Raw genomic sequence first — 26,486 nt, 5'->3', positions numbered from 1 at the left:
AAATTTTGTCTTCTTCCATCAATGCCTACCCAAAGCATCAAAGACAAAGTTTAAGTAACACATGAGGGAGGTAATTAATACGGAGAGGTTGAATGGCTGGCCTAAAACCGCTTAGGAAAAGCACAACATCCTAACCCTGCCCTGCCCGTTGCTTGCAAGAGTATTATTACCTCCTGTTAGCATTTAAATTAGGTATAAAAGTGCCTGGGTCAGTCATGCCTTGATTCTGACCCCAGCCAGACTGATTAAATAGTGTAACGACCCAGAGAAAAAGCCAATGTATTTTATTGCATCACAATGTTTAATTGGGAAGTCAAGTAAATGCCTGATTAAACACTTAAATAATTAAATTTTATCTCAAGGCGGAATGCAGTTCACAGCACTTGAAATCATTGCTTCGCTGCCAACAGACAGCAATTGGAGAGGAAGGGCTTATCCCTCGTGCTGGAATAGTTAATAAAAGAGGGGTGGAAACTCTCATTCCTGCTATACAGCAACAAGCACACGCGCAGGGCGTCTCCGCTGAGTGGTCCCAACTGGGATGGCCAAAGCTCCCCGTATCTCATCGACAGGGACGCGAGGATGTGGCCACGCCAGAGGCAGAGCATTCTCTGTCTCCTGTCCCTGAGGGTCCCTTGTCCTCGGGTGCTGGCAGACAGGCAATAGGAAAAGAGGATTTCCACCTGGGTCAGGACTTCGGTGGTTTCAGGAGGACACCAAGCCAACACAAAAGTTGGGGTTTGAGCCCACGCACGCTGTCAGGCATCACCTCCTTCTCACCTGAGGCGAGTTTGATTTCTAGGGCAGTGCGAATCAAGGCCATCAGCGTGGACGTGAAGTGGACGGTTAAATCTTCGGGCGAGATCGGCATGTTCATCCGCACCAGGCGCTGGAGAGAGAAACGTGGTGACTGTGAGCGGGGGTCAGGATTCCTCCCCCACCCTTCCCCTCCCCCTCTGCAAACCCTTAGAATTAGCCAGATTACAAATGTGTGCTAACTTTTTGTGCACGGGGCTAAAACACATCTTCTCCTTACAGAGGTCAACTCCTTTTCAGGAGCAGGTCTGAGCTGTAATGGTGGCTTTAGTGGTTAAACAATTGATTTGCCAGCTTTTGTACTGCAAACCTACAAGGAGAGTTCTTCCAGAAGAAGTCAGTTTGAACACTCTCATCCCATTTCACAGCCTGGTACCCTGCTCCTGGCAGTCTCCAACTATGTCTTGCAGCCTCCAGACACGTGGCTGGCACCCATCACCCCTGCCAAAGCAGCATGCTCAGGAGACATAAGCCATGAAGACACCTCGGCCACCCTCTCCTACACCAGTTACCTTCACCTATATCCTGGGTCTGCAACAGGAGTGACAGCAACAAACGGGACCTGGCACCGTTGAATGAAGTAAGATGATGGAGGATTTACATCCACCATCTGAGGGTGCAGCTCCATCCAGAAAGTGACTGCGCCTCTTCCAGCTGTGCAGGTGGCCTTGCCGCTGAGTGGGATGTGAGGAGGACACTCTTGGTGACAGTGACAACGGGAGGCATGCAAGCGCTTCGTACAGGAGCTCTGCAGCCTGCAGAGTGGTCCCGTGATGGTGCATCTCATCCACAGCCTGAAGCACACTTGAAAACAAGGCTGGTGGAGCCCTGTGGTGTGGCTCGAGCACTTGGGGGGAGTTTGGGACTGGCTGCTAGTAGGTAAAGGTGTGCAATATCCTTTTTATTGGAGGCACTTGGGTTCTGCCTCTCACCTCCTTCCCCTGTGGGCATCCCAGGAGCTCTGAAGGCCTCCTCCTTTCCTTCCTGTCAATGAGCTACATACACAGCTCCATCTGTACCTTACTCATAGGGGAAGAAGCTGGATTAACACGAGCAGGATTACAATTTCCCCCAGCTATGTTCTTTCAGTGCAAACACGGAATAGTCCCTTAGGATCAGTATCTTCTAAGATCTTCAGACTCGGTAGCAACCGCTTCTCCATCACCAGCCAGGACCACCTCTGATAGGGCAAACTCATCACTCCTGTAAGCAATGAAGAACCTGACATTGCTTTGGAAAGCTGTGGCTCCGTTCACACCACTGGCAGAAGAGCACGTGAATGCAGATGGAGAGAAGCACTCTCCAAGCCTTGCGGATAACCTTAGCATTTAGAAGATGGATTTCTTCCCCTTCGGCAACCTAATGATTTCTCAGCTCCTCGGCTTTCACAAGCTGTTTAGAAACTTCCTTGGACGGAGCCATATCAGACAAACCTCTGTGTTTCCATCCTCCGGGGGTATATGCAACCCGAGGAAGTCACTGGACGTTAATCTGTCTGAGCAGAGCCGCACAGCAGCCTGTAAAACCAAGTGTTACCTTGGCCTGGGCCCCTCGCTCGGGAGGGAATTTCATCCACATCCGAAAGCCGCTTAGGCTGTTATTTTGATCCCTATCGCTGTACAGAAACCTTCTCTTTGTTTAACAACAGCCCAACATGCTGTTAAAGAAATTTAAGCCCAGTCAGCAGCGGGCTGCAGACTGCCGAGGCAGCAAGCTGCCGTGGCGGAGAGGGCACAGGGGGGGCCAGACCCCACTTGGGCTCTGTACACTATAGTACTGTGCAATGTCAAGGGCTGTGGCTATTTCCCAGAGGTGTAGCTCAGGAGAGGCGAGAGGCAGAGGGGGCAGAGAGCTCAGTGCAAGCCCTGACTCCTACTCCTCTGCTCTACCCAAAACCAAGCCAAGATTGGTGAACCAAGACTCGGCCACCCTTTCCATGACTGACTTAGCCTCCCTGCTTGGAGACATCTCCAACACACAGTTTCCCAGAGGTATACACTGAGCTGCCTTAAGCATTTTGGTGCCCTGAGAGAGGACAGACTCCAGCCCTGGTACCTTCTGCCAGTCAAGGAGAAAACGTTTACCCCAGAGGGGATGTGTGCTGGTGCTGCCGGGGGCAAGCAGAGGGCACAGGGAACTAGTCCAGTGCAGAACATCTGCTTCTGAAGTGAGCTGACATTCAGAAGAGCTGAGACCTCCTTATTTATCTTATTACACGTCTTCAGATCTTGTTGCACGCTGCCGGGACAAGAGACTCATGAAACAACCTACCCTGTCTCCTAAAGTCTGAGACAAACCATTGTAATCTCAAAGAGCTTTCTTAAAGCATGCTCAGAGGTTATCTTCCATGTCTGACAAGCCTCAGAGATAGGGAAATCAAAGCCAAGACTCTCCTCCCTTTATAATTCAATGACTGTATCAAATGCTGGCAACAGCACAACAATTTTTTTTCTGTTCACTTTTGTCAAATGAAAGAGGATTTTAATTCAGACTTCTGCCCTCAGCACACAAAAAGTTACAGCAAAATTATTATTTCGACAAGAGCCCACAGTTACCACTTACAGAGTCCCACCGAATCCCAGTTCAGTGGGAGAGTTAGGGGATGGAGAGAGAAAGAAGATGCATGGAAGTGAAGAACAAGCAGATGAAAAATAATTCCCCCCAGGAGAGCTCTATCCTCATGAAAACTAGCGCCAAAAAACATTTTGGGACTGAGATGTCCCAGGTCCCCCCAACTGACTTTCTAGACCAAATTCCTGAAGGACATGGGTGCAGAACACAGGCCACATCACAGCTATATACAGCAATGCAGTATGAAGGTCTTTCCTCCTAAATTTTAATCAGGGACAAAGGATTTGGAGGGACATTTTCCAAGGGGACACACACTTGCAACTGCACACTTGCAGAAAGGTTGGCTGAGCAAAACTCATGTGCAATTGCTGGGTGGGAGTGCTGTGAACAGCTGCCTGGAAGAGTCTCTCCCCCAAACCACGTCTCTTCCCACCCTTCCCTCCTCCCCACACTGCCCTCCACACTGTCTGATGGCATTTTTTTCCATCCCAATACATAAACTGGTCAAACAGGTCAACCCAGACACCTTTAAGTCAGTCATGGAAATTTCCGATCTGATAACCCATCAACCAACGGAAAGCGTGGTGGTTGTGTCGCTCCTCGCACATCTCACAGCCCATAGCTGGGGATGGCCAGCTCTAGCAGTCCCCTCAGGAGAGGAGAGGCTTAGTCTGGCTTGGGGGGGGATGTTCTCCCTCTCTCCTCTCTATCGGGCTGGCAAACCGGGATGCATCTCCCCATCCTCCCCTGGGGCAGGTTGCTGGCAGCCAGCTGAGGAGCACATCCACTGCAAGGTGGGCTGCAAGTTGCACCTACCAGAGCAGAGAAACTGCCCATTTTGTAGAAAAAAAAAGTCACAAAAGGGGACAGAAGTGCCTTATAACCTGCTGCAGCTACACCCAGCAGGTGTCAACTACGAGCCACTCTAGATCCCTCCCAACATCAGTGAAAACTGCTTTCTTGGAAGCCCCTGACTTGAGAAAATACGTTGCTTAAATGGATATACCACATTTCTAGGAGAGCTCCTGCTGAAGATGAAGCAGTTGGGAGAAAGGTATTGATTCATCTTTGATTCAAAATAGCTTTGCCACTGTGCCATGTGGGAGGCAAAGGAGAAGGCAGCTGGTGAGACATGGTCACGCCGTGTCCCTGCACCACCACTGACAGCCGGCGGAGCCGAGGAGTCAGCCAGCGACTGGCACAGCCGCCCCAGAGGAGGCACTCAGCACCTGAACTTCCCTGCACATTGGTGCATTTTCCTAGCGCTCGGAATGCGACTGAAAGACTGAAACCGCAAAGAAAAAGAAATCTTTGTTCCCCCCCCAATATTATAAAACAACCTTAATGTAAAAATATCTCCTTCCAACATGTGCAGAACAAGACATTTCAATCCTTTCAAAGCTACATTCTAATTTTACCTATCTTTTAATTTGTTTACATTTCTATAGGATCCATTTAAAAGTGACTGGAATACAACTGAAATCGGTAAAATTTTTCAAAGTCAAATATTCTGATTGACCAAAAATTGTTCTTTGAAAAATCAACCAAGAGCTTTTGATTTTCATCGCTAACCAGGATAGAAGAGGAAATCTCGATGTTTTTCATACAGCATGAGCAACAACATGGTTAAAAACACCCTGAACTAGTTGTTTAGCCTGTCAATAGTTTGAAGTAAAATGAACGTCTTCCCCCATTTTGCTGTTTCTTCTGGCCGAAGTCGTGCTTCAAGGCCACGTCTTAACAGTTACTCATGTTTTGGAACATGATGCAAAAATCTGATTAAAAAAAAAAATCCAATTTGGATAATTTTCCGTCTTTCTAGACCCCAGATGGAAAACATACGAGCCTGCTGATGCAGATGACAGGGAACCCAATGCTCCCTCGCACTAGTAAAAAGCTTGAATCACTTGGGGTACCCTAGGAGTTGCCAGCCACAAAGGGTGTTCAGGTGGATTAATAACTGGGAAGCAGGAAAAAAAAGGGTAAAAATCCCCCCTGGGTGCCCAGACCTGGCAGAAAAGGGCCCCCGTGGTGCTCCTCTTCCTCCCTTCGCCTCCAATTTCCTCCCAGAGCACTTGAGGAAAAGCACCCAGCGGCACATGGAGCGCCCGCTCCGGCTTCCCAGCGGCGCTTGGGGAACCCCCCTCCAGCCCACCCACTTCCCGCGTGAGCCAGGGCAGCTCGGTAGTGTTTCTGCAGGAGAAGGCTCCAGAGACAGTATTGCAGCTCCTGCCTCTGGAGCCTCCTAATTAACTCCATGCAGATAATGAGGTCGTAACCGATTACAGCTGGGGTCAGGGAGGCAATGCTTTTTGCTCCAGTTACTGGTGCGGTCAGGAGGGGTGCAGACACCCCCCAGCTTCTAGTAGTGATTTAATCACAAATAAACAAAGACGTCGCCAAAAAGAAACCAAACCTTTCTGTCAAGCAGAATTTGGGTCCTTTCAGCATTTGGGTTCTGCAAATCTTCTGTTTGGAAACTTCTTGGACAATGTCCAATTAGGCAGGGAATATGTTCGAGAAATGGGGGAAAATTCATCCCGGTGTCAAAAGCCCAGAGGTCTCCTGCTGCCTCCCAGCCTGACCCAGAAAGTGAGCACTGAACATAAAAATCTCATTCACCAACAGATTTGTCCAAATGTTAGCAGGAAGAGGAGCATACTGAGCTACAAATGCCAGGAAAACTAGCTGTCAGCCCAATGGATTTGAATTATTAAGAGCATCTCATCAGCGGCTCCTGAGCAGCCTCTGGGACAAGAAATGCTCTGGGAATAATCCCCAAACGTGAATAAATTCAGGACAATGGAGCACTGCTTGTGGGAAACAAGGCTGAGTTTGGTGAATAAAATACCTGCTATGAATAATTCACCCCAACATAGTTGTAATTATTCTACTCTCATTTAACTCTTCTCTTGACTTCAGAGAGGCCGGCCATGGCCGTCCCGCAGCCAACAGAGGAGCAAGGTCTGTGTCCCGAAACACGGGACTCAGCCAGAGCTGCGGCACGGAGTGGCCATCCTCCCTTCAGTAGGTGCAATCCCGCTCCTCGTCCAGCCAAAGCAAGGCAGGATGCCAGCTCTGCGCAGAAGAGGTAGCAAGGCAAAAGGAATGCTCCAACCCTTGTTTAGCCTTCAGGGGCCTCATCCAGTTTTTAAATTCCACACGGCAGCGACGGGCAAGGTGAGGTGCAGATGGGGAGCCAGCCCCCATCGCACATCCAGGAGCCCTGGCCACATCGGGAGGTGCTAACGGGAAAGCCAGAGCCCTCCTAACCCCTGCAATAAATCACCCTTGGAACAGGGTGTGCAAAGCTGGGCTTGACAGCACCCGCAGAACAGCAAAGCAAAGTCAAGAGCCCCCTCCGGCTGCCAGCACCTCCCTGCGGTCCCCATGCAGGGCTTTGCCCGGAGCTGGACTGGGACAGAGGACATACCCGCTGGCAGTGCTGTCTTCTCCTGTCCCCGGAGCGGGAGGTGAAAAGATGACTCTGAAGAGCAGTGGGGAAAGGCTTGGGCTATGCCCCTCCTAACACCACACCGTTCCTAAGAATCACACCCCCGAGCTCTCAAATAAACCCTCCTCCAAGCCCGCTCCTGCAGACATCTCCAAGGCATCCTGACGGCATTGTAGTGCCAAACAGAGAGATTTAGGAATGTCATGGACATTTAGGAAATGTCATGGACATTTCCTTGCCCCATTTTTTCTAACGATGTACACCAAGCTCTGTAGTGCAAAGGACAGCGTGACTCCAGGTGATGGCAAAGCTGATTGATTGCTGCTCTGTCCTTATTGCCACCACTGGAGAGCATACAAAACCCCAGGACTCTTTGCGATAGACAAGCTGATTCTGTTTAGAGGCCTCGAAGTCTCAATACAGACTGTAGACAGTGACGAAACACCACCCTCATCTGAAAATGGCCGAGTGATCAAATCTCAAGACACCAGAGTGAAATCAAAGTGGTTTTCGTCCCTCTTTTCACCTGACTGGGTAGAGGAGATTTTAAAATTTGTATCCTTTACCCTTTTCTCACCCTCCCAGTGCAGGATAGAGCTCTCCTGGTGCCCGAGCAGCACGGCTGGAAGACCCCACGCATGCACCTCTGGGCAAGCAGCAAGCCACGCGCACGAAACTGCAGAGGCTGGTCACGCCGAGCACGGAGAACGGTTGAGAAAAGGGAACCAGAAAACAGCAGAAAGGAAGGACAGCAGCCAAAGAGGCTGCAAAGAGGGAAAAATCCAAACGAAACGACAGTGTGCACATACCGAGAAGGCAAGACAGACGAAGACATGGGGAAAACACACAAAACCTTTGCAAACAGAGAGGACTGGGAAAATATATATGGAAAGAAAAAGGATGGACACGTGGGGCAAAAGAGCTTTTGCCGGACAGAAGAGTAAGGTTTTTTAAAAAATCTTTTGGTTCGGTGGAAGAGAGCAAAAATAGTGCAAAGCCCTGGCTGCTGTCAGCACTGACCGAGCTACGGCTGCGGGATGAGGGGGTCATTGCCCCTCCGTGCACCGCTCCGCACGCTGGCTCTGCGCGGCAGCGTGCGTGGCTGGGCGGGCTGCAGTGTCCTCCCCAGGTCTCCCATCAGCTGCGGGAGGACGTCAGGAGTGACACCGGGTGGGGGGGCCACCCGTCGAGTGCAGGGCAGGGGGATGCAGCAACCCACACGCAGCCGTCATCTGGGGGAAGATGCTCAGCACCAATCTGTCTCCGTGGATGTGCTGCTCCCAGTGCTGCACGCAGAAGTGGAGGAGGGAGGGAGCGAAAACCGGTTCTGCCTCACCATGAGGATTTAGTGTTAAGAGCAGCCATAGCTGGGAGGGGAGGGCCAGCCCAAGCTGCAGCCTTACACCATGGGAAAAATTCAGATCTGGTCTTAAGTCTGTATTTCTGTAGTTCGGGGCTCTTTGATAACGTGCAAAATGATTTTAATCACCTCCAAACTCAGAGAAATCTGATGGTCAGTCTAGGTTTGAGATGTTTGACTTGAACCCATGTCTACTTATGGTTCAGTCATGCACAGACACCTTTTAGAGGTTTCTTAGTAGATGGGTAAAAATTAAAAGACAACTTTAAAAAAATCAGGAGTCTGTATTTTAAAAAGAAACCATTCTGTGGATTTGTTCTGTAAAGACAGACAAATTAAACTCGATCCCAGCTAACTCACAGGGAAAAGATGGGCCTGGGAAGGCTCATCCGCAGTGCCTCTGCCCCGGGAAAACCTGCTGCAGCAGTTGAGCATAGAGGCACAGACAAGCCTCACTAGAAAATCAGCCCAAAAGGCTTGTTTAAAATGCCTGTTTTAACACATGATCCCCCCCCTCCCCTTTTATTTTCTTCCTTTTTAACTGTACAAGATTTTGGGGGTAGGGGAAAGCGGGAGTTTTATGCATGTGTGACCACAGCTGGTTACCAGCTGCAGATGCCTACTGCCAGGCTGTCAGAAGGACACAGCTCCATTTTGAAGTCAGTGGAGACTCAAGGTGCTAAAAGGAGCCATTGATTGCTTTAAAAGCATTGGGTTTCTGTGTGTAATTGGTACCTCTGTATAGACGTTTATCTATCTAAACTTCTATCTGAGCGAGCTAAGACTGGGGAGCAGGCATTTGGGGATAGCTGGGTTTCTCAAGCTTAGTTACGGCGTGGTGGGCACGAATTGCTCGTAATAGAGATGTTCTTTTAAAGCAGCTACCTAAGTGGCCAGAAACAAATCAAAAGGAATTCAGAAAAGATCTCTAACTGGCTAGCTTTAAGGTTATGTTTAATGTTCTTTTTAGTTTAAAATCCTAACACGCTGAGGAAGGATCTTGTAGGAAGCCGTATCTGAACCTCTTGTTGCTGCTAAGTGCCCTACACAAAAGCAAGCCGGGGTTTGGGTTTAGCTTGAGTCTCTTCGCAAAATCTTGCTTTCATATGACCTCAGTGAAAGAACAAGCACTATTGGAGGGGCTGTTGTGATCTGCACCAAGCACAGTGGGGTGCAGTAATTAGGCTTGGTGGTGGCTGAAATGAGGTCAACAGCAAAAAAACCCCGTTGAGTTTGATGGGTGGCTCAGTTACACCAATGCTGAATACTTATGACAAACCTCTCCCTCTAAAACCATGAGGTTCAATGTTAAAAGCTTCCAAGGAATCGCCCCTGCAAACACAAATGTCCAAACACCATGCAAGCTGTTGGGAGATCGGCATGGCTGTCCCAGGTGGGGTCTGGTTCTGCTCCGTAATTTCAACTCTGTGTCTGTTTGAGTTTCCACCGGTTCATCCAAGCCGTGTCTGAAAGGCAGCAGCTAGCAGCATTTTGGATATAATGCATTTTTGTGGTTCAATTGAAAATTTTTTCAGAAGAAACTGTAAGTTTGAGTGATTTGTTCATCTTACTGTCTTAAATGTTTTCTGTTAAAATAATTTCTTTCACGAGGGTATTTGAGGAGCCCTTCTGGTGTTGCCTCTGTTTAATAGCTTGCAAACTCCTACAGCACTGCCTACTCTAATTACTCCAATCTAATTAAGAGGGGGAAAAAACCAGCATACTACTGAAGGGCTAGTGAGAGCCGATAGTCAAAGAGCTGTAGGAAGATAAAAGGGGATCGTATTGGCGGGGTAATTTGCTCATTAGCACCCTCCCCAAATTAGCCTAAATGAAAGCAGAATGAAAGAGGAGAGATAGAAACACTGACAGAGATAGTAGAGACATAGTTAGAAACACAAACTGATGTGCCATAGTTTCAAAGACCAAAAAAAAATTACGGGGGGTAGGGGGGGAAAGCAGAAGATCCAAAATCCAGTCTGCTTGGAAAGCAGAGAGAGCACCAGAAAAGTCCAGGAGAACAACATTAATGTCACAGAAAACCAGCACCCGCGTTAGCCACGGCACAAAAAGCTGGTGGTTTGGCAGGAGCTTCTGGGGGGGGTGGTCTACCTTATAGGCAACACGAGCAGGGCATTTCTTTCCAAGGCCTAGAGGTGGGGACATGTGTCTCAGCATCTCATACATGTCTGTGTAACTGATGCGCCCGCTGGGAGTCAAAGGGAGGGAGGCAAAAGCAAGAGGACACAGAAATCAAACCAGACCGGGTCGGGGGGAAGGAAGGGGATGGGGAAAAGGGCAACACAAGGGAGCAAATGAAAAGGAGGAGAGAGAAGGGAAAGCAGACAAGAAAACAGAGATCCGGTTAATCAGATTTCTCAGAAAAAGAAAACGAAAAGAAAGAGGTGGGCAAATGGAAAAGGTTTCTCCGCTTCCGTTGCTGCGTTTCAACACCCAACGTCTCCTCCTCGCTGCAGGGACGTCCCGTGGCCGGAGCTGCGCCTCGGCACGCGGGTCCCTGCGGGGAATGATTGATGGCTCCGCTCGGGGTGGAGGGTGTGGGGAGGGCTGGGGTTCGGCTGGCTCTTTGCAGGCGTGCAGGGATGCTTCCCCTTCTCGCCTGCCCAGACCAGTCAATCTGGAGGCTGTATTCACCATGCCGGGGGAGCTGGTAGGCAGAGTTATGGGACAGGGAGAGATGGGGCTTACAGAAAATGTCCAGCTTTCCTTCATTGACTGAAGAGCCTGGTTTTCAGGTTAGCCTATGGGCTGTGAGGGGAGCAAAAAGCCAGTCCCCGTGTGTTTGCTCAGGGACAGACTGGGACTGCTCCGACTCCAAACCCTCAGCCGGCCTGAATTCAGCTTTGACAAAGCCAGAGCCCAGCACTCGGTTTGCAGGAAGGTGATGAAAGGGGGACCTGTTTCTCCCTTACATTTGATGGGGCCTCTCTTATCATCAGGCCAACGTCAACTGGTTGTCTGCACCACCAAGGGCAGTTGGCTGTCCCGCGTATTAGAGAGAACTGGGAGTTGCCAAGATTTGGGAAAAGGCCCTTAGACCTGTCCCATTCTTGATGGCATCTACCTTCAGCATACGTTGGTAGCAACTGAAATCTTGGCCCGAAAAGCAAAGGCGGCAGAAACAGCAAGGAATTCTCCTGCTTTGCCTTTTTCTGACTATTGAAACCGGGAACATGACTGTGACAATCATCTCACTTTGTTTTCCCAGCACGCTGCTTTCTATATCGTGCAAATCTGTTCTGCCTGTCTTCTGACATGACCTAAGTATATCGCAGCATGTTATTAGTTAATGTTTAAGCCCTGGAAAGGCAGGACCATATTATCACCTCCACTATACTAGGAGGGAAACTGAGACCTGAGCACTCATGTGAAACCCCTTTCTCGAGCAGGGCAGCTACGGAAGGACCCGCACACCAGCCCGGGGGTCTCATTCCTGTGTGAGGCATGGACGCGGGAGGGGGTAGAAGAGAGAACTTAGCGAGGTAAAAACATCTATTCCTGCCCTTGGTAACTAATGCAGTTAAAACATCCACCCAGGTTTTATAGCTTAGAGCTAATTTAGAGGCTGCTGAGAGACACAAATTGTCATTTCAGCCAAGAGCTTCCCCCGGGCTTTTCTCTTCTGCCCCTGTTCCCTGGTTGAAGCTACAGGGTCTCATGCCTTCTCTGCAACACTTTTTAACCCTTAATGCCCAATCAGGTGGCAAAAGCACCTGGGCTGGAGTGAAAGAGAGAAGCCATGGCAAGCTCCATGCTGGTTGCTTCCACTTCCCCCTCCTTCACCGCCTGCTCTCCATGCCGGGCTGCATGCCGGGCTCCCCGCCTGTAACTGGGACCGCACCGACGCCGGGTGTGGTCCCGTGCCCATTTCTGGGCAAGATCTGTCCTTAATTCCCCACCTCGGCTCCCGGGCCCCAGTATCCTTTCCCTGGGCCATGAGGCAGGAGGTTTGGATGCCCATCACCGCTTACGGCCCGAGGCGTGGGCGCTGCTGCCAGGGCAATCCCTGGCTGTTGCTGTTGCACTGAGAAAAGCTCATCCTTTCATCTCTTCCCCAGCCTGGATAACCACCCCACTCTGCTGCCCAGTTAACCGCTGCCCAGATCAAATACCTCTTCAGCTCAGGAGAGGGCTCGAACGCTGGTCGTTCAGCTGGACGAGCAGTGCTCGGAAGCCCAAACAAAACAGACTTGCTACTCCCTAGAAGCCTCGGGATGACATTTCTCTCGGGTGTGTATATTTAGGGCGCAAGCGCCCGGATGCTGGGCTGCTTTTCCCCAACGCTTCCCACCTCGAGCCGGCAGGATGGAAGCTGGAGGGTTCGCTGTCTCATAAAGCTGCCTGTCTCCAGCCAGCTGGGGTGCGGGAGTGGGCAGGGAGGAGATGCGCCGCGGGAAAAGGAGGCAGTCAGTCAATCATTCCTTTTTTTCAGGCAAGGGGTTAGTTACGTTACAGTTTCTTTTCTGTACTGTTTGCACTTGCACTTGGAGCGGGGTGGGGGGGATGTAAAAAGAAACAAAACCAGAACTGAAAATGCCGGAGGGAGGCTCTGAAGGTCCAAACCTTGTATGCCACCCTATGAGGGCACTTCTTTCCTAAGCCCAGGGGTGGAGCAATTACGCGTAACAAATTGTACATATCCTTATAATGAATCCGGCAACTGGAAAGAAAACATCAGACGTTATGACAGCAAAAACGAGAGGAATCAGCTTTTCCGCAGGAAAACGGGAGAAGTTGGACGGGCGACACACGCTGAAAAGCAAGGTTAGCGTGACAGCGACCGGGCTGGCAGTGAAGGAGGCACCTCAACACAGACCGGGAGAGAGAACTGCCAACCGCTCAAGGAAAGCTACGTATCCCTGCGTTTCCTTCCCTGAAACCTTCCGCGCCACGCGCAAGGCTTTCCAGCCGCTGCATTTGATGACCTTTACCACTATCGCTTTCCTGTCCTCCGCCCCAGCATCTGCCTCCAGACAGCCCCTCGCCGCCGCCCAGGCGCTGCAGCCAGCGTTTTACTGGGTTGTTACTGGCATTCAAATTAGCGGGTTCAAAAGAGCTTGGGAACCTCCACCTTCCACTGCTACCGCCTACGTGGCCCCAGCAGGGCCATCCTCTGCTGCACGGGCAATAAGCAATTTGCTGGAAGTCCAGAAACTGCCATCAGCCCTGGGAAAATCCAGCCTTCGTTACCAGTAGGTGAAAGCAGGCGCCTCGAGGTAGCTTTATGGTCAGTCTCAGCAACTCCCGACAACATTTTCAGCTAGTTGAACAGCAGGATTAGATTTCTTAGTCTTTTGTAAGTAACCAAATCATGTACAAAAAGAGCTGAACCAAACTTCAAAATGACCGCTAAAGAAAAACAAGCACGATTTGGCTTCACCACGTCTATTTTGGTACATCATATAAAGAAGGCTGGAATATTTTGGAATATCTCCTTCAATACTACTGGTTTTTTGGACACAAAAAATTAAAGGTCTGTTCAAAACCTTCACAATCAACTCAACATTATTAATTTAGAAACAGATCAAATGGAGCTGTGCAAGCCTTGGCTGCAGGCCTAATCGTGGTTATAAAAAGTGTATTGGTTTAACTGAGTCGAGAAGTTTACCGAAATTTTAGAATGGTTTTGTAAAAATCAGCGTGTAGAAAACACGTACGAGCAGTTCCCTGAGCTCTCCAGGAGTCCGTGGAAGGCTTGAAAACCAGCAGATACGTTGCATTGGAAGGTCATGGCAGCAAATAAATTACGACCAACAGGATTCTTTCCCTGCTTGTTTAAAACTATTTGAGTTTTGTTTCTTTTCATCAGCATCTCTTTTATCTCAGATGGTCAGGACAAAGCTCGCCGTTGGGAGCGCCTGCATCTCCTCCCGACCGCTGAAGGTGCTGCCAGTAGCATCTCCCTCGGCTCTCAGGAACAACTAATGGGACTGGGATGACAAGACCAACATTTCCAGTATCTCTAAGGGGTTTGCACTGGGGAGGGGTTGTAAGAGAGAGAAAGCACTCACTTGTGCTTTGTTTTCAATAATGTATCTTGAACAAATAAAAGTGCATATAAATCCGATTTTCATTTCTTTCATGGTTCATCCTTAAATTCAGTGTTTTCTCTCATTCCTGATTAACTCTCAGCCCTGGACCAAACCGTTGCATGTGCCCCAGTTCTCTCGCTCTCTCTTTTTCTGGGTCTGAGGCTTCTGCCACCCCTAAACCCAACAATTTCCCCGTACTTACCCTTACTGAGAGTGACACATCTAGAACAACAGCTTTTTTTTTTTTACTTCCTTTTGAATGTTTTTCTTCAGAAAACTTTACAGAAAGTTGGATTTTGTAACAGAAACAAAGGTGACATTGGAAATGGGTATGTAAATACGCACACATTAAGCCTATGTTTAAAGTATTATCTATATAACAAAAGTATAACACCACTTGCACTTTTTACCCTTTCATCGAGGGTCTCAAGCTACGGAAAATGGACAAACACAATAATTCCCTTTTCCTTGGGATAATCGAAGAAGAAACCTTGAGAGAGGCCATCAGTTAGTGAAAGATGGAAGCAGGAACCGGCTCACCTGCATCTAAGCATAAGAGAACACTGCCTGGGAGTCTTCTATCTTGCAAGTTATGCTACGGTGATTATTTATCATTCCCCTATATGTGTATATACTGGGGGCTGCAATGCTAGAAGGAGATGGTTGACATGGAAAACAAAAATTAGATTGCCATTTTCTCTCAGTGAGTTTCACCAGCTAGTGGAAACAACAGCTGAATAAAAGCTGGCTCCTCTAGAGCCCTGTGTCCTCGGATCAAACCAGGGTGTGCTGCTGGGAGCTGTACCTTAAAAGACAAAGCATTAGGTTCAGTCCATGGGTAGCAATTATGAAATACCATGTCCAGAGCTTCACGGGAGTTCAGCCCACATGGCCAGAAGATCTGTTCTGGCCTTAAACTGTGAATGGATTTCAAATTACTTTTAAATTGAGGAAATGTTAGTCTCACGTATCAAAACATAAGAGATTTCAGTGGAACTATTCACGCACGGAAAATCCAGACCATGCGCGTGTTTTAGGATCAAGCCTTGAGCATCATGTCTTGGCTGTCTTTGGATTCGCACTTCAGCCCCCGGTCACTCTGCCAACATCAATAGCTTCACACCAGAGCAAAACGGGAACAAGGTTAGAGAAAAACAGAATTAGGATCTTAATATATGACATATTTTGTATTAGCGGCTCTAGGAGAAGGTTTGGCCCCCGAGTGACTCACAAAATGTAACCTCTGTACTCAGAGTTAATAGAGCAAGCAAATCTTTCTGTAAACTTAATGCTTGTGCCTCTTGTGAGTGGAAAGTTCGTGAACACATGAACCTTAAAAAAGCACATTGATACTTATTCTTTCCCTTGCAGGTGTGTTACTCCTCCCACGGATGCTAATTGGAGCCAAGACTATTTTTTAAGGAGCGAACGGGCACTCCCAGGTTTTCAGCCTCATTGAAATTTTCTAGTGGTAAGAGATAGGACTGGATTTGAAAAAGGAAAAAAAAGCTATTTACTGCCTGCCAAATACCCACAAAGGACTTGCCTGTGTTACAGAGCACATGGTAATGAAAATCTGCTTCGAAATTACAAGCTGCTGGTATGTGCGCAGTATATATGCAGGCTCGTTGTATGGATGGCTTTGAGCTAGTTAAAATCACACACAGTTCAGAGAAATGCAGTCATTTTGGAAGAGGTTTACATTTAAAGTTAGCCTAAATCAATTTAATTGAGATTTTAAAGCACTTTAATTGCATCCTAGCAGGGAGTTTGAGATGCTGATTATACAAACTCTTTCTGCATCTGTCTCTACCGAAGGGAAACAAAAAAAAGTGGAAAGATTGGAGGGGCTGGAGGCAGCTTCATTACAAATTCAGAGGAGATTCATTGCAGAGTAAGTCGTGGGGAGGAAAATGGATACAAAAATAGTAGGGCTTTAAATAAATTTAAAAAAAAAGAAGTCTCCCAATGAGCAAATTCCCAAGCTGCAGAATATCAAGGAAATTACCATGACCTGTATCTCAGAGCATCTAGAAGTGAAAATAACACAGTCACCAGGACTGTTGTGCGGCGTCTTTCTCTGGGCAATGGAGAAAAGCAAGATATTAAAGTCAGTCTCGCTCTAGCAGTGTTCACTGCTCAGAGCCATTCTCTCGTTTTAAAAAAAATTCCTTAAAATGCTTCAGCAGCGGCTCCTGGGTCTGTCACAGCGCAGTGCCGCTCCTCCGCTGCCGCGGTACTTAAACCCAGACGTGCAGCTTTCCCTGCGAGTGTCTTTGAATAAGAAAAACAAAGATATAAAACCGTAAGACTAAACACCTCACCGCCTGGCTGTGAGAAAACCATTTCCTTCTTTAACACACGCCTATATCAGGAACATTTTATCACAGGCTCCCTGAGACCTGAAATGCTTACAAAATTAGGCTTATTGCATTTTCTCATTATTATTTCTCGCGTCTTATGTTTCAACCGCAAGTCCCAAAGCTAGAATATTAGCGAGAAGAACAAAACTCCCCTCTCCCATTTGATGTCATTAGAAGGAGGCTTCCAAGATCAAAACATTAGGTTTGATGAGAAATATCTGTTTCAAAATCACATGTTTTCAGCAAACCACCCTTACATTGAGAAACATCATGTCACTCCCTGCTGCCTCACAGGTGGGTGAAAGCAAATGATGAAGCTTTGGGTCTGTAGAACTTGACTCAGACGCAAAGCAGATGCAAAAGCAGATGATCTCCTTTTAAGGGAGAGCGAGCACCTTGAAAACTTGAATTTTTATGTGTGTGGCCTCAGGTCTCTGCACAAGATTTGTGAAACCACTGAGGTGGTTCTCAGCTAGGAGGGAAATGCTGCACAAACGAGGGGTAGCAAGGCTTCGCCTCACCAGTGACCTAGAGTGCTGCCAATGGCAAGAGATTCCGCATGTTTTTATCTCCAAACTGGGGTGCAGGAAGCAAAGGCAATCAAAGCTCCTTTTGGAAATGCTGAACATCTTTTCTACTTGGTCATTTAGCCAAGATCATTTGAACTTTCCCTATTAATTTTTGGCTGGGGGGGGAGGAGGATGCATTTGCTTTCTTGATTTGCTGCTTTATGTGTATCTCATGTCTATTTGAAGGAAGTGCCCTTGTAATGACATCAGGTTTGTTCATCTCCAGCGCACAGTGAATTAAAGTTGGAGCATTTACCACCAACATTTACCTCAAGCTTTGGAGTTGTTTTCCTTCTGGAGCTGTACTCACGTTAAGGACAGGCTGTTTGTGTGTACAGGTATGATATTTATGCACAATGTATATCCTTTTCTCCACATACGAGTGTAACAGCGTACATACCAGGCAGCTGGGTCATATTCAGCCCAGACACGAACAAACTCATCCAAGTGATGGGGCCCAAGGATGGAGGAGTCTCTTGTCAGGTATTCAAAATTGTCCATAATCACAGCCACAAACAGGTTTAACATCTGCAGAGAGGAAGCAATAATGCAGTTAGAAAGGAAAAGGGAAAGGGAAAAAAAGGAAAAGCTGGAAGGGGAGAAGGTAGAGTGTGTGGTTTCTACAAGAAGCAGTTGCACTCTGGAGAATAAACCCTACAAACCGTGCCCTGGGTCCCTGGGGACCCTGCTGCCACCTCCTCCTCTCCTGCACGCTGCAAGCCACTTCCAGCTCCTTGCTGTGGCTTTTGGCTGCAGATGGTTTGGCCACGTCCCCATCACTGGCGATGCCCTACAGCATGACCCACCCCAGAGCCCGCGTGGTTCAGCACCTCTTCCTCGCCCCTTCTTCACCCTACACCAGTACAGACCAGCACACGGGCTGCAGTGGCTGCTTCACCAGCCGGGGGGTATGAACCCTTCCAGCACTTTCATATCAAGGCACATCAAGGCAAGAATAGCTAGAAGAAAAACCATTCTTCAGCCTGAATGTCCTATTTTAGACTCATAACAATTCAAACCTTCAAAGATCCCCAGAAAGACGAGGGGCAGGATGCACAAAAGGCTCCTGTCCCTAATGGCCGCTAGCACAGAGCCTGGCAAACGCTTCTGGCATGTAAAGATTCTCCTCATATTCAAGCCAATGGAAGAGGCACAAGGATCGCAATGGGAAAAGATGAAGCTGCAGCCAGCAGAACGGCAGAGCAGGAGGGCAGGCGGGACGGATGCTCCTGCGCTGGACAGAGACCTGACTGGCACAAGGCCACTTTCTACCTACGTTGTGCCTTTTTGCAGGGAGGCCGAGCTGCGGCCGCGAGCGCTGCTCCGCTGCACCACGCCGAGCAAGGAGGACGGTGGGGAAGCAGCCACAGGGATGAGCAGAATTAAACTGAATATGGATGCTCCCAGCTGGTCTGCCGGTCATTAAGCGAAAAGCAGGCAGAGGAGTTTGGAGTTTGAGCAATTTTAAAGAATTCATATTCCCATGTGATCTGGAGGGAGGAGGGGTCTTGGCTCTTGCTGGGACACATGGTCCACCAGTACAGACAAGCGCGGTCCATAACAAATCACCATATCACCACCAAAAGCTAATCAGGGACTTCCCAGACCTTTAGTCCATCTATTTTTTAGAACCCACCCCACCAGAAAGCCGGGAGAAGAACACAGCCCGCAATGCATCAGTGACCTACACTAGGGCACCGGGGTGTCTTACAGCACCCAAGGGTGTTCTTCAGGCCAAGCTGTAGAGCACAGAACTGAGCACACGCCTCAGCTGCAAACAAGGCTTCTGCCTCTGCAGCAACGTGCGTGAATTCGCTCCCGCAGCTGAGCGTTCGGGCTTGTCGGCTCGAACGCAATGCTGCATCAAACACCTCCATTGGGTTTGGGGAGCCAAGCCAGTGCTTCGTGCCACCCCGGTTCCTGGAGGCTCACAGGGTCTGCGTGCAGCACAGCCCCGACAAGCCCTGGGACCTCGGTGCAGTGCCCCATGCGGTACTGCCCAGGGACGTCTAGCCCAGCTCGCAAGAAGCTGCTCGAAGACTGGCAGCGCTGTAGCCACATGAGCGGGGCTCACTCATGTGCTGCAGGTCCCCCACTGTAACACAGTACCCCCAGAGCATCAGGAGACAGCAACGCTTTTGAGAGTTTGCCCCTCGATCCCAAGTCCCTTTCCATTGCTCCCAGCTCCAGCCATGGCTCTGAACGGTTTTCCCTTGCTTGCCTACAGCTGTTTCTAAAGTATCTGTATATTTTTAAACTTCTGTTTTTATTTTTCAAGAGTGTAAATTACAGGAGGAAAATTACGTCAAGCTGGACATCCACAAAGACCCAGAAACTACATTTAAAAACAAGTATGTTTTATCCAACTCCCTCCCAATCTATGGTGTAACAACATCGAACAAGCCATAAAAACGTGCCCTCCTGGCAAGGCTGTGGCTCTGTAATGCTTTAATCACTTGTGGGGAACCACATGTTTCATTGCAATGAAGTGCTGAACGCATTTTAAGAAATGAGTTACAGCCCTGTCCCGTAGCCATCCAGCTGCTTGGCTTTCCACTGCCTATTTTTGGAGCCTGCCCTCCCTGCCTTTGCTCTTCGCGAGGGCTCTCCCCTCTCTCCGCCAGCAAGCCCGGGGTGCGGTTTCATGGGGTTTTCCGCGAGCGCTGACTCAGGGACAAAGCTCATGGAAAGCTGTATTTTGCACAGATGTGCTCCAGCCTCCAATCCTGCTACTACATTGCAAATGGGACAGTTGATATGAGCCCGGGAGGGTCAGTCTGGAGGGGTGTTCGCTTGTTTATTTTAAAGAAAAGGCTTTGGGAACGATAATGTAACTTGAAAATAACAACGGGAATGTCTGATGTCGGGTGAGGGATTTATACAAGGAAAAAAATTGGCTTTAAAATAGAGTGCTGAAGAAATTGGTAAATGGAGCATTAACTTTGTACAAGCTTTCAAGGCTCCATGGTTTTTAACCTAGGCAGAAGAAAGAAACCAGGGGATGTCAAAGGGGCAACAGCAGTCAGACAAAGCATCCCAGCAGGGGCCACTGCAGTTGGTCTATCATCACTCAGCATCAAACTGCCACGTGTACCTCTTTTTCCTGGTTAAAGGTTTCTGATGATAACAGGGATTAGCGGCACAAAGCATCAAATCTTGTATTTTAAAGCAAACCCATGGACCTGAACATAGGCTTGATACTTTGCTTTTTGGTACATTTCAGAGCTGTGACTTTCATCTCTTCCTGCTTGAAGTTTAATTGGGTCCCGGTCCCTGGTTTTCCATTCCTCTGTCCCAGTGGTGCAGGAAAGCGAACCAAGCCCCACGAGCAGAGAGTTTTTTATGCATGCAAGTGATCAGAAAGATTATTTTAGACTATATATCAGGAATAATTTCTTTACTGAGAGAGTGGTCAAGCATTGGAACAGGCTGCCCAGGGAGCGGGTAGAGTCACCATCACTGGGGGTGTTCAAAAATTGTGTAGCTGTGGCACTTCACGACATGGTTTAGTGGGCATGGCGGTGTTGGGTTGATGGTTGGACTTGATGATCTTAAAGGTCTTTTCCAACCCTAATGATTCTGTGATTCTGTGGCACCTATTAAAACTTAGACCCAGCCCCGTGTGATGGCCACGGGCATGAATCACGTACAACAGCTCTGTGTACTTTCATGTCTAAAAGCTTTGCTGGCAGAAGAAAAGGGTCATCACATTTATTTGACAAACAAAACAGAACACAAGGCCTCAAATAAGTGTGATGCTCCCAGCTGCCTGCTGCAAGCACTTCTGAACCAGTGCCGCCTTGGCCATTCTCACCCTGCCCTCCCCAGTCCCCTTCTTCAAAGGACCATATTACAAATCCAGACAAAACAGATTAACGCCTAATTCCAAATATTAGACCCCCCGCCGTGAGAAGAAAGAGAAAAACCTTCCCTTTAAACTAATGACTAAATGATCTCTTTGGGAATTAAAGGGATTTTATCACCAGGATGATAAATGGTTTTTAGTGAGGCTGTCTTGCAATGTTGTATAAATCATAATTAGGGAGGAGGAGGAAGCAAGGGGATGGGGAGGGAAGGGCTGGGGGGGGACACGACCACAACAGCACCGCCACTCTGGGAGAGATTGGGACGAACTTACCAGGAAGGAGCAAAGGAAGATGAACGACACGAAGTAGAAATAGGCAAAATCGCTGCCACATTCGTTTTTGGTGAGGCCGGAGAGCGGGTCGCAGGCTCTGTTACTCAGGCATGACAGCATGATCTCGTGCCAGGCTTCCCCCGTGGCGCTCCTGCAGACGGGGAGGGCAGAGGGTGAGCTTGGCCAGCCCCCTCCCCGATACAGACCCGGCAGGGCACCCACCTTGCGGTATTACCGCGCCCAATTAACTAAATTAACCAGGTGGAAGGTTGTGTCTGGGTGGAGAGTCTATGTTTACATCAGGAATCTGAACCGCCAGCCTGCTGACATGAAAAAGAAAGGAGAAAGAACAGCTACCTCTGTCACGGGGGTAAAAGAAACCGCACCGGCTCAGGTAGGCTAAGCGTTACCGGTCTTACGGAGAACAAAACCAGATTGATTTAAACGTGTCCAGTGCAAAGTGCAAGTCTAAGTAGACGGAGTTTAGCTTGTCTCCTTTTGAAGCAGCTAACACTTCTGTCCTGGTGCTGGCTGCAAACCCAACATAGATGATGGGAACCAAAGCAAGGCTCCTCCACTCGCATCTCTTATTTCCTTTATCAGGTAGATATAGAAATACCAGGATGGTCTGGTTGGTCATAGTGACTTGGATCCAGTTTTCACGACAAAAAAAGCATTTTCTTTATCGTTTCCCTCCTCCCCCTTACTTTGGGTGCAAGAATGAAGTAACAGGTAGGCGTACTCGAAAGAAATCCTAATTTCTACCACTATTATAGGGAAAAAATTACCAGAAGGCAAATCTTTGCTGTCCCGGAGGGTCTATCCTCAAAATAAACCACTCCCTGCAATGTGCACGCATGGATCGGAGACTGGGGGATCCCCACGTTCGCTTACTTTGACTTTCTACGGGACCTTTCTGCGCCACGCTCAAAGGTGCCCTTAGGGGCGTCCCTCCACAGCGCCGCGAACAGCCCGTCTCGTCGCAGGGCTGTCCGCAGCCGTGCAGATTTGTACACAGAGCCGGCTCACAAGCCTTCCTCCTGGTCTTTGCGAAAACTGGGTACTCAGCGTAAACTCCAGGCTACGCCGAATTTACAGCAGGTTGCCCCCCGCCAGCACGCGGCGTCCGGGAGCCCCGTTCCCCTGTGCAGAACCTCGCTCCCCCATCGCGGTCCCGCTGCGGCTGCCGCGTGGGTCTGGAAAGGGACCAAGAGCTCTGGACACGAGACTGAATAATTATCCGGTTTTATTAAAATTCAGAGTTTTGAGTCGGGTGATTATTCTGAGCTAGAGAGGGCTAATTTCATTTCCGTCTGGTTTCACGGGAACTATGCAAACCAAATCCCAGGCAAGATATCCAGTTACAAGCGCCGCATAACCCGCAGAACCGAGCCCCGGCGCGGCTGGCAGGCGCTTGTGGGGCCAGCGCGGTTGTTAACCGCTGCGTCTCCACGCCACGCGGCACACGTCCAGGGAACTGAAATCTTCCCTGAGCTGCCCCGATTTGGAGCAGGGCCTGCACTTCATTTTTGCCAGGTCTGAAAATGAAAATCTGTCATTTCACTGATTTTTTTTTTTTTTTTTTTTTTTAAGTTTGAAAATGCTTCGTTTCCAGGCAGAATGAGCCCAGATGGAAACACTTTCACTCTGAAGCAGAGGTGGCATTGACATATGAAGTGTTAACTTGCTGGTAATGCAAAAATGACCAATTAAAGGAATTCTCACTGTAAAATAAAAATAAAAATAGTAAGCTTCATGACAGGAACCACATCAATCAGTTAAAACAGGAGGTTTCTGTCTTATATTAAGCTTCTGTCTGAGTCGACGTGGGGTGTCACAGAGCTGGCTGTCACTTCGTGGAGACGTTGGCGTGTTGAATTGAATCTATCGTATTCGGAGATGTGCCAGGCCAACCCTTAACGCCGAAGAGGAGGAGGAAGCAGGAACGGATGCTTTGCTCCAAATACCTTCCTCAGAGGATGCCCAACTCTCAGCAGCTAAACTGGCACCGGGAAAGCAAGGGCTTATTTATTGCCTGCATGCAAGTCTTACGGCATTTTACTTACCTGAACAGGAGCATCAGGGCTTGGAGGAAGGTACGGAAGTTATTGTGCCGATTAATGGAGGTTTCGTCATCTAGTGCAATGTTTCCAAATACCTGCCACAGAAACCAGAAGGGATTCAGGCCAAACGCATCCTCACGTAGATCAAGTGGAGTTGGGAGAAGAGGCAGAAAAAAAATTTCTCCTGATTCAAGGGATCTGGAAAGCTAGAACAATTTCTGTGCTGAAGAGGGAGATAAAAATGTGTTGTGGAGATCAAATGGGGGAAAAAAATCAAGTTTAACGTGCTTCGCCTTCGCACAGACCATTTCCAACACCACAGTTCAGCTCCATCCCAGGCCAAGAAAACCGTTTCATTTCTTTCCAGAAAGGAGCAACGCCGGAGCTGCTCCCTGCTCTCGGCCTCGACGCGCCCGTGCCCAGAGGAAGGGACGTGCCCTGCCCGCGGCGGCGCGGCTGCCTCCGGAGACGCTGTGCTGCAAGCCCGTCACCCGCAGCCGCGGTGCCTGCCCACGCTCTCCCTTTCTACACCCGGGGGGCCACGTTCAGTGCAAGGCCTGCCAATAAGGGTAGAAAAAAACGGCCTTTTTTTGCACTTTTAATTTTCCTGACGCCGGCCAAGAAGCGCCTTTCGCCTCATCCTGTGCCAGTTGTTGATCCTGCCCTGGAGGCAATAACCCATTGGCACCCTGAACCAGCGGGACAGAACCAGGCTACTTACGGTCGGTATTAAAGCTAAAATTTTTACCTGCATGCCAATAATGGCATAGATGAAGAAGAGCATTGCAATGAGGAGACACACATAAGGCAAGGCCTGTGGAAAAGGAGAAGGCAGTATTACTGACGGCACACGCGTACGTCGGCCGGTAGCGTTTCACCCCTGGGCAGGGCTGTGTTTTGCGGCGTTTGTCCTTCAGATGAAGGAACCGGGAAGAGAATATGGAGAATTCTGGCAGGCTTCCAAAGAAAAACCCCTGGAGCCAGGTATTGATCGATCACAAAACAGTCTGGGCTTTCCAAGGGCTCTCTACACATCCTTGCAAGCAGATAAGCGGTGAGCAGGGAAAACGTAATAAGAAGCTCCACAGCAAGCACTGGAGCTGCTGGCAGGAACTGGCCCTTCCTATGCATAATTGTACGAACATTAATTTTTAATGACCTTGCTGTAAAGTTTGTACAAGGAAAAAAAACACATCCAAGAAACAAGTTCCTGCCCTGAAACAGGCGCGGATTGCAATCCCAGGAGGACAAAAGGATTCTGAGTTTTAGCAAGAAATCAGTGAAGGCTAAGATGTAATTATGTCGCCCACGCTGAGAGTAATAGCTGCTTTCCACTCAGGCTAAACGAACGGGTAATTAATGCCTCTTAATTAGTAATAGCTGAAAAAAATGAGAAGTCTTGCCCTAGGGCTAGACCGTGTGGTGCTCGGGACACGAGAGGGGTTATGCAGCCCACGGGGAGCCCAGTGGGAAACATGGGGCAAAGGGCTGGTGTGGCTTCTGCTGGACACCTTTGCACAGGGGACAAGGATGGGAGCTAAGGGATGGGGGGAAGGCGGCCAAGCCGCTCCCCACGCAGCCCGGGGACCGTCCGGCTCCGCTTCAGGGGCAGCACTCCGCACGCACGCTTTGGAACGGGTCAGGATTATACTGAGAAGGGCCTTTGCTGAGCCTCTCTCCCAATATCCAGCCAAGACTACACGGTCTGAGGATGCTCTCCTGAGCGGGAGCACCTTACAGCGGCAGACCCCACGCCTCAGCCTCGCGTGGAGGCTCTCCCGGGCTCCTCATGAGTTACAGGGTGAGAGCAGCAGCACCAACACCTCCGTGCTCCCTCAAGGGAAACACAACCTGACACACCTAAGGCAAAAAAACCCCCACAACCTGACCCCCCCCCCCCGGATCGATGACCCTTTCCGTCAGCTGCTTGATGGTCGGGCGGAAGCGTAACGCAGGAGTAGAATGCGAGAGGACCAGCGGCCTGGCTGGTGCCTCCCAAAGGGACATACCGTGTAAATACCCCGGGATAACAGCGCGGGTGCCTGCAGCTCTTCTGCAGGCTGCTTGTAGAAAGAAGCCATCGCTGTGTTCCCATCTCCACCCTCCAAAAAGGTTTTGCCTCTACAGTCTAATAGAAACTTCCCTCTTGACCAGCTCTGGTGCAGAGCAGCGGCCACGTTCACGCTCTGCTGACGCCGGTTCTCCACCCCGGTTCTCCACGCCGGTTCGCCCGCAGCCGGCATGGGGCTGGCCGGCACTCCCAGCCTGGCGTGGGCAGAGCCACCCGGCGTCGCTCTCCAACCACAGGAGAGAAACGCTTTTCTTCTCTTAAAAAGCCTTTTCCGTTTTTGGAGAGAGCGCACTGCTCCCCACGGTTTTATCAGCTAAAATAATCTCTCCGCATCGTTTTGGCTCAGACACCATGAGGTATTTGAAAGCGCAGCTAAAGCAAAAGAAACCCCTTGCTCTGCACCCCACTGCACTCTGCGTCGTTAAATACGCATCGCCACCCCAACGCCTTCCAGAAAGCACCGTGCAAAATACCCCAACATCGCGCCGACCTGCAGACCAGCTCTCCTGAGCTCGTGACAGCGCCCAGGACACAAGCTGCCACCCGCGGACCTCAGAGCCCAGCCCAGAAGGCGGCGAGACCCATCTTCAGCCTGACCTCATTGCGCTTTGCGTCCCCACGTCACCTCTCTACTTCTATCTCTCCGAAGCTCCTGCAGGATCTCCGGAGCCAGGGAAGTCAGGTGCTTTCTGTGGCAGAGGGTCCATGTGTGATGGGACTGGGGGTCTGCACCCTGCAGCTGCACAGTCAATAACCAGTCGCGCGTTAGAGCTCAGGATCAGGGCTACAAATCCTGGTTTCAGATTAAGTATGTCCTCGCCACACTGCAGAACGGGAGCATGGCCCATAACCAGAGTTAAGACACAACAAGCTGTAGAAATGGGCTGCAAACCAGCCAAAAGCCAAAATAACCAGCCTTGGGGCATGTGGGCTCTTATTTAGATCCGGAAAATGGCTAACTCAAAGGTTCTCAACACACAGGTTGAGAACTAAGCTGCCGTAAGGCAGTTGTTTGAGGGTCACTTAGT

At 49.4% G+C, this 26,486-nt stretch overlaps 1 protein-coding gene across 1 annotated transcript in view; it reads right to left on the bottom strand.

Moving 5' to 3' along the window:
- The window catches only part of CACNA1B (calcium voltage-gated channel subunit alpha1 B), a 300,523-nt gene that overhangs the window by 15,631 nt on the left and 258,406 nt on the right, over positions 1-26,486 (bottom strand). Inside the window, exons 34-39 of the mRNA XM_082009035.1 lie at positions 24,136-24,201; positions 23,391-23,482; positions 21,325-21,475; positions 17,587-17,714; positions 12,786-12,882; positions 781-889 (exon numbers count right to left, since the gene is read on the bottom strand). Coding sequence (XP_081865161.1) covers positions 781-889; positions 12,786-12,882; positions 17,587-17,714; positions 21,325-21,475; positions 23,391-23,482; positions 24,136-24,201 — 643 coding nt within the window. The remainder of the gene's footprint in view (positions 1-780; positions 890-12,785; positions 12,883-17,586; positions 17,715-21,324; positions 21,476-23,390; positions 23,483-24,135; positions 24,202-26,486) is intronic.

Source organism: Phaethon aethereus (genome assembly GCF_964289735.1).
Source record: "Phaethon aethereus genome assembly, chromosome: 20".
NCBI lineage: Eukaryota > Metazoa > Chordata > Aves > Phaethontiformes > Phaethontidae > Phaethon > Phaethon aethereus.
The sequence above is the reverse complement of the archived record's forward strand: the minus strand, read 5'-3'. Positions and strand labels throughout refer to the sequence as shown.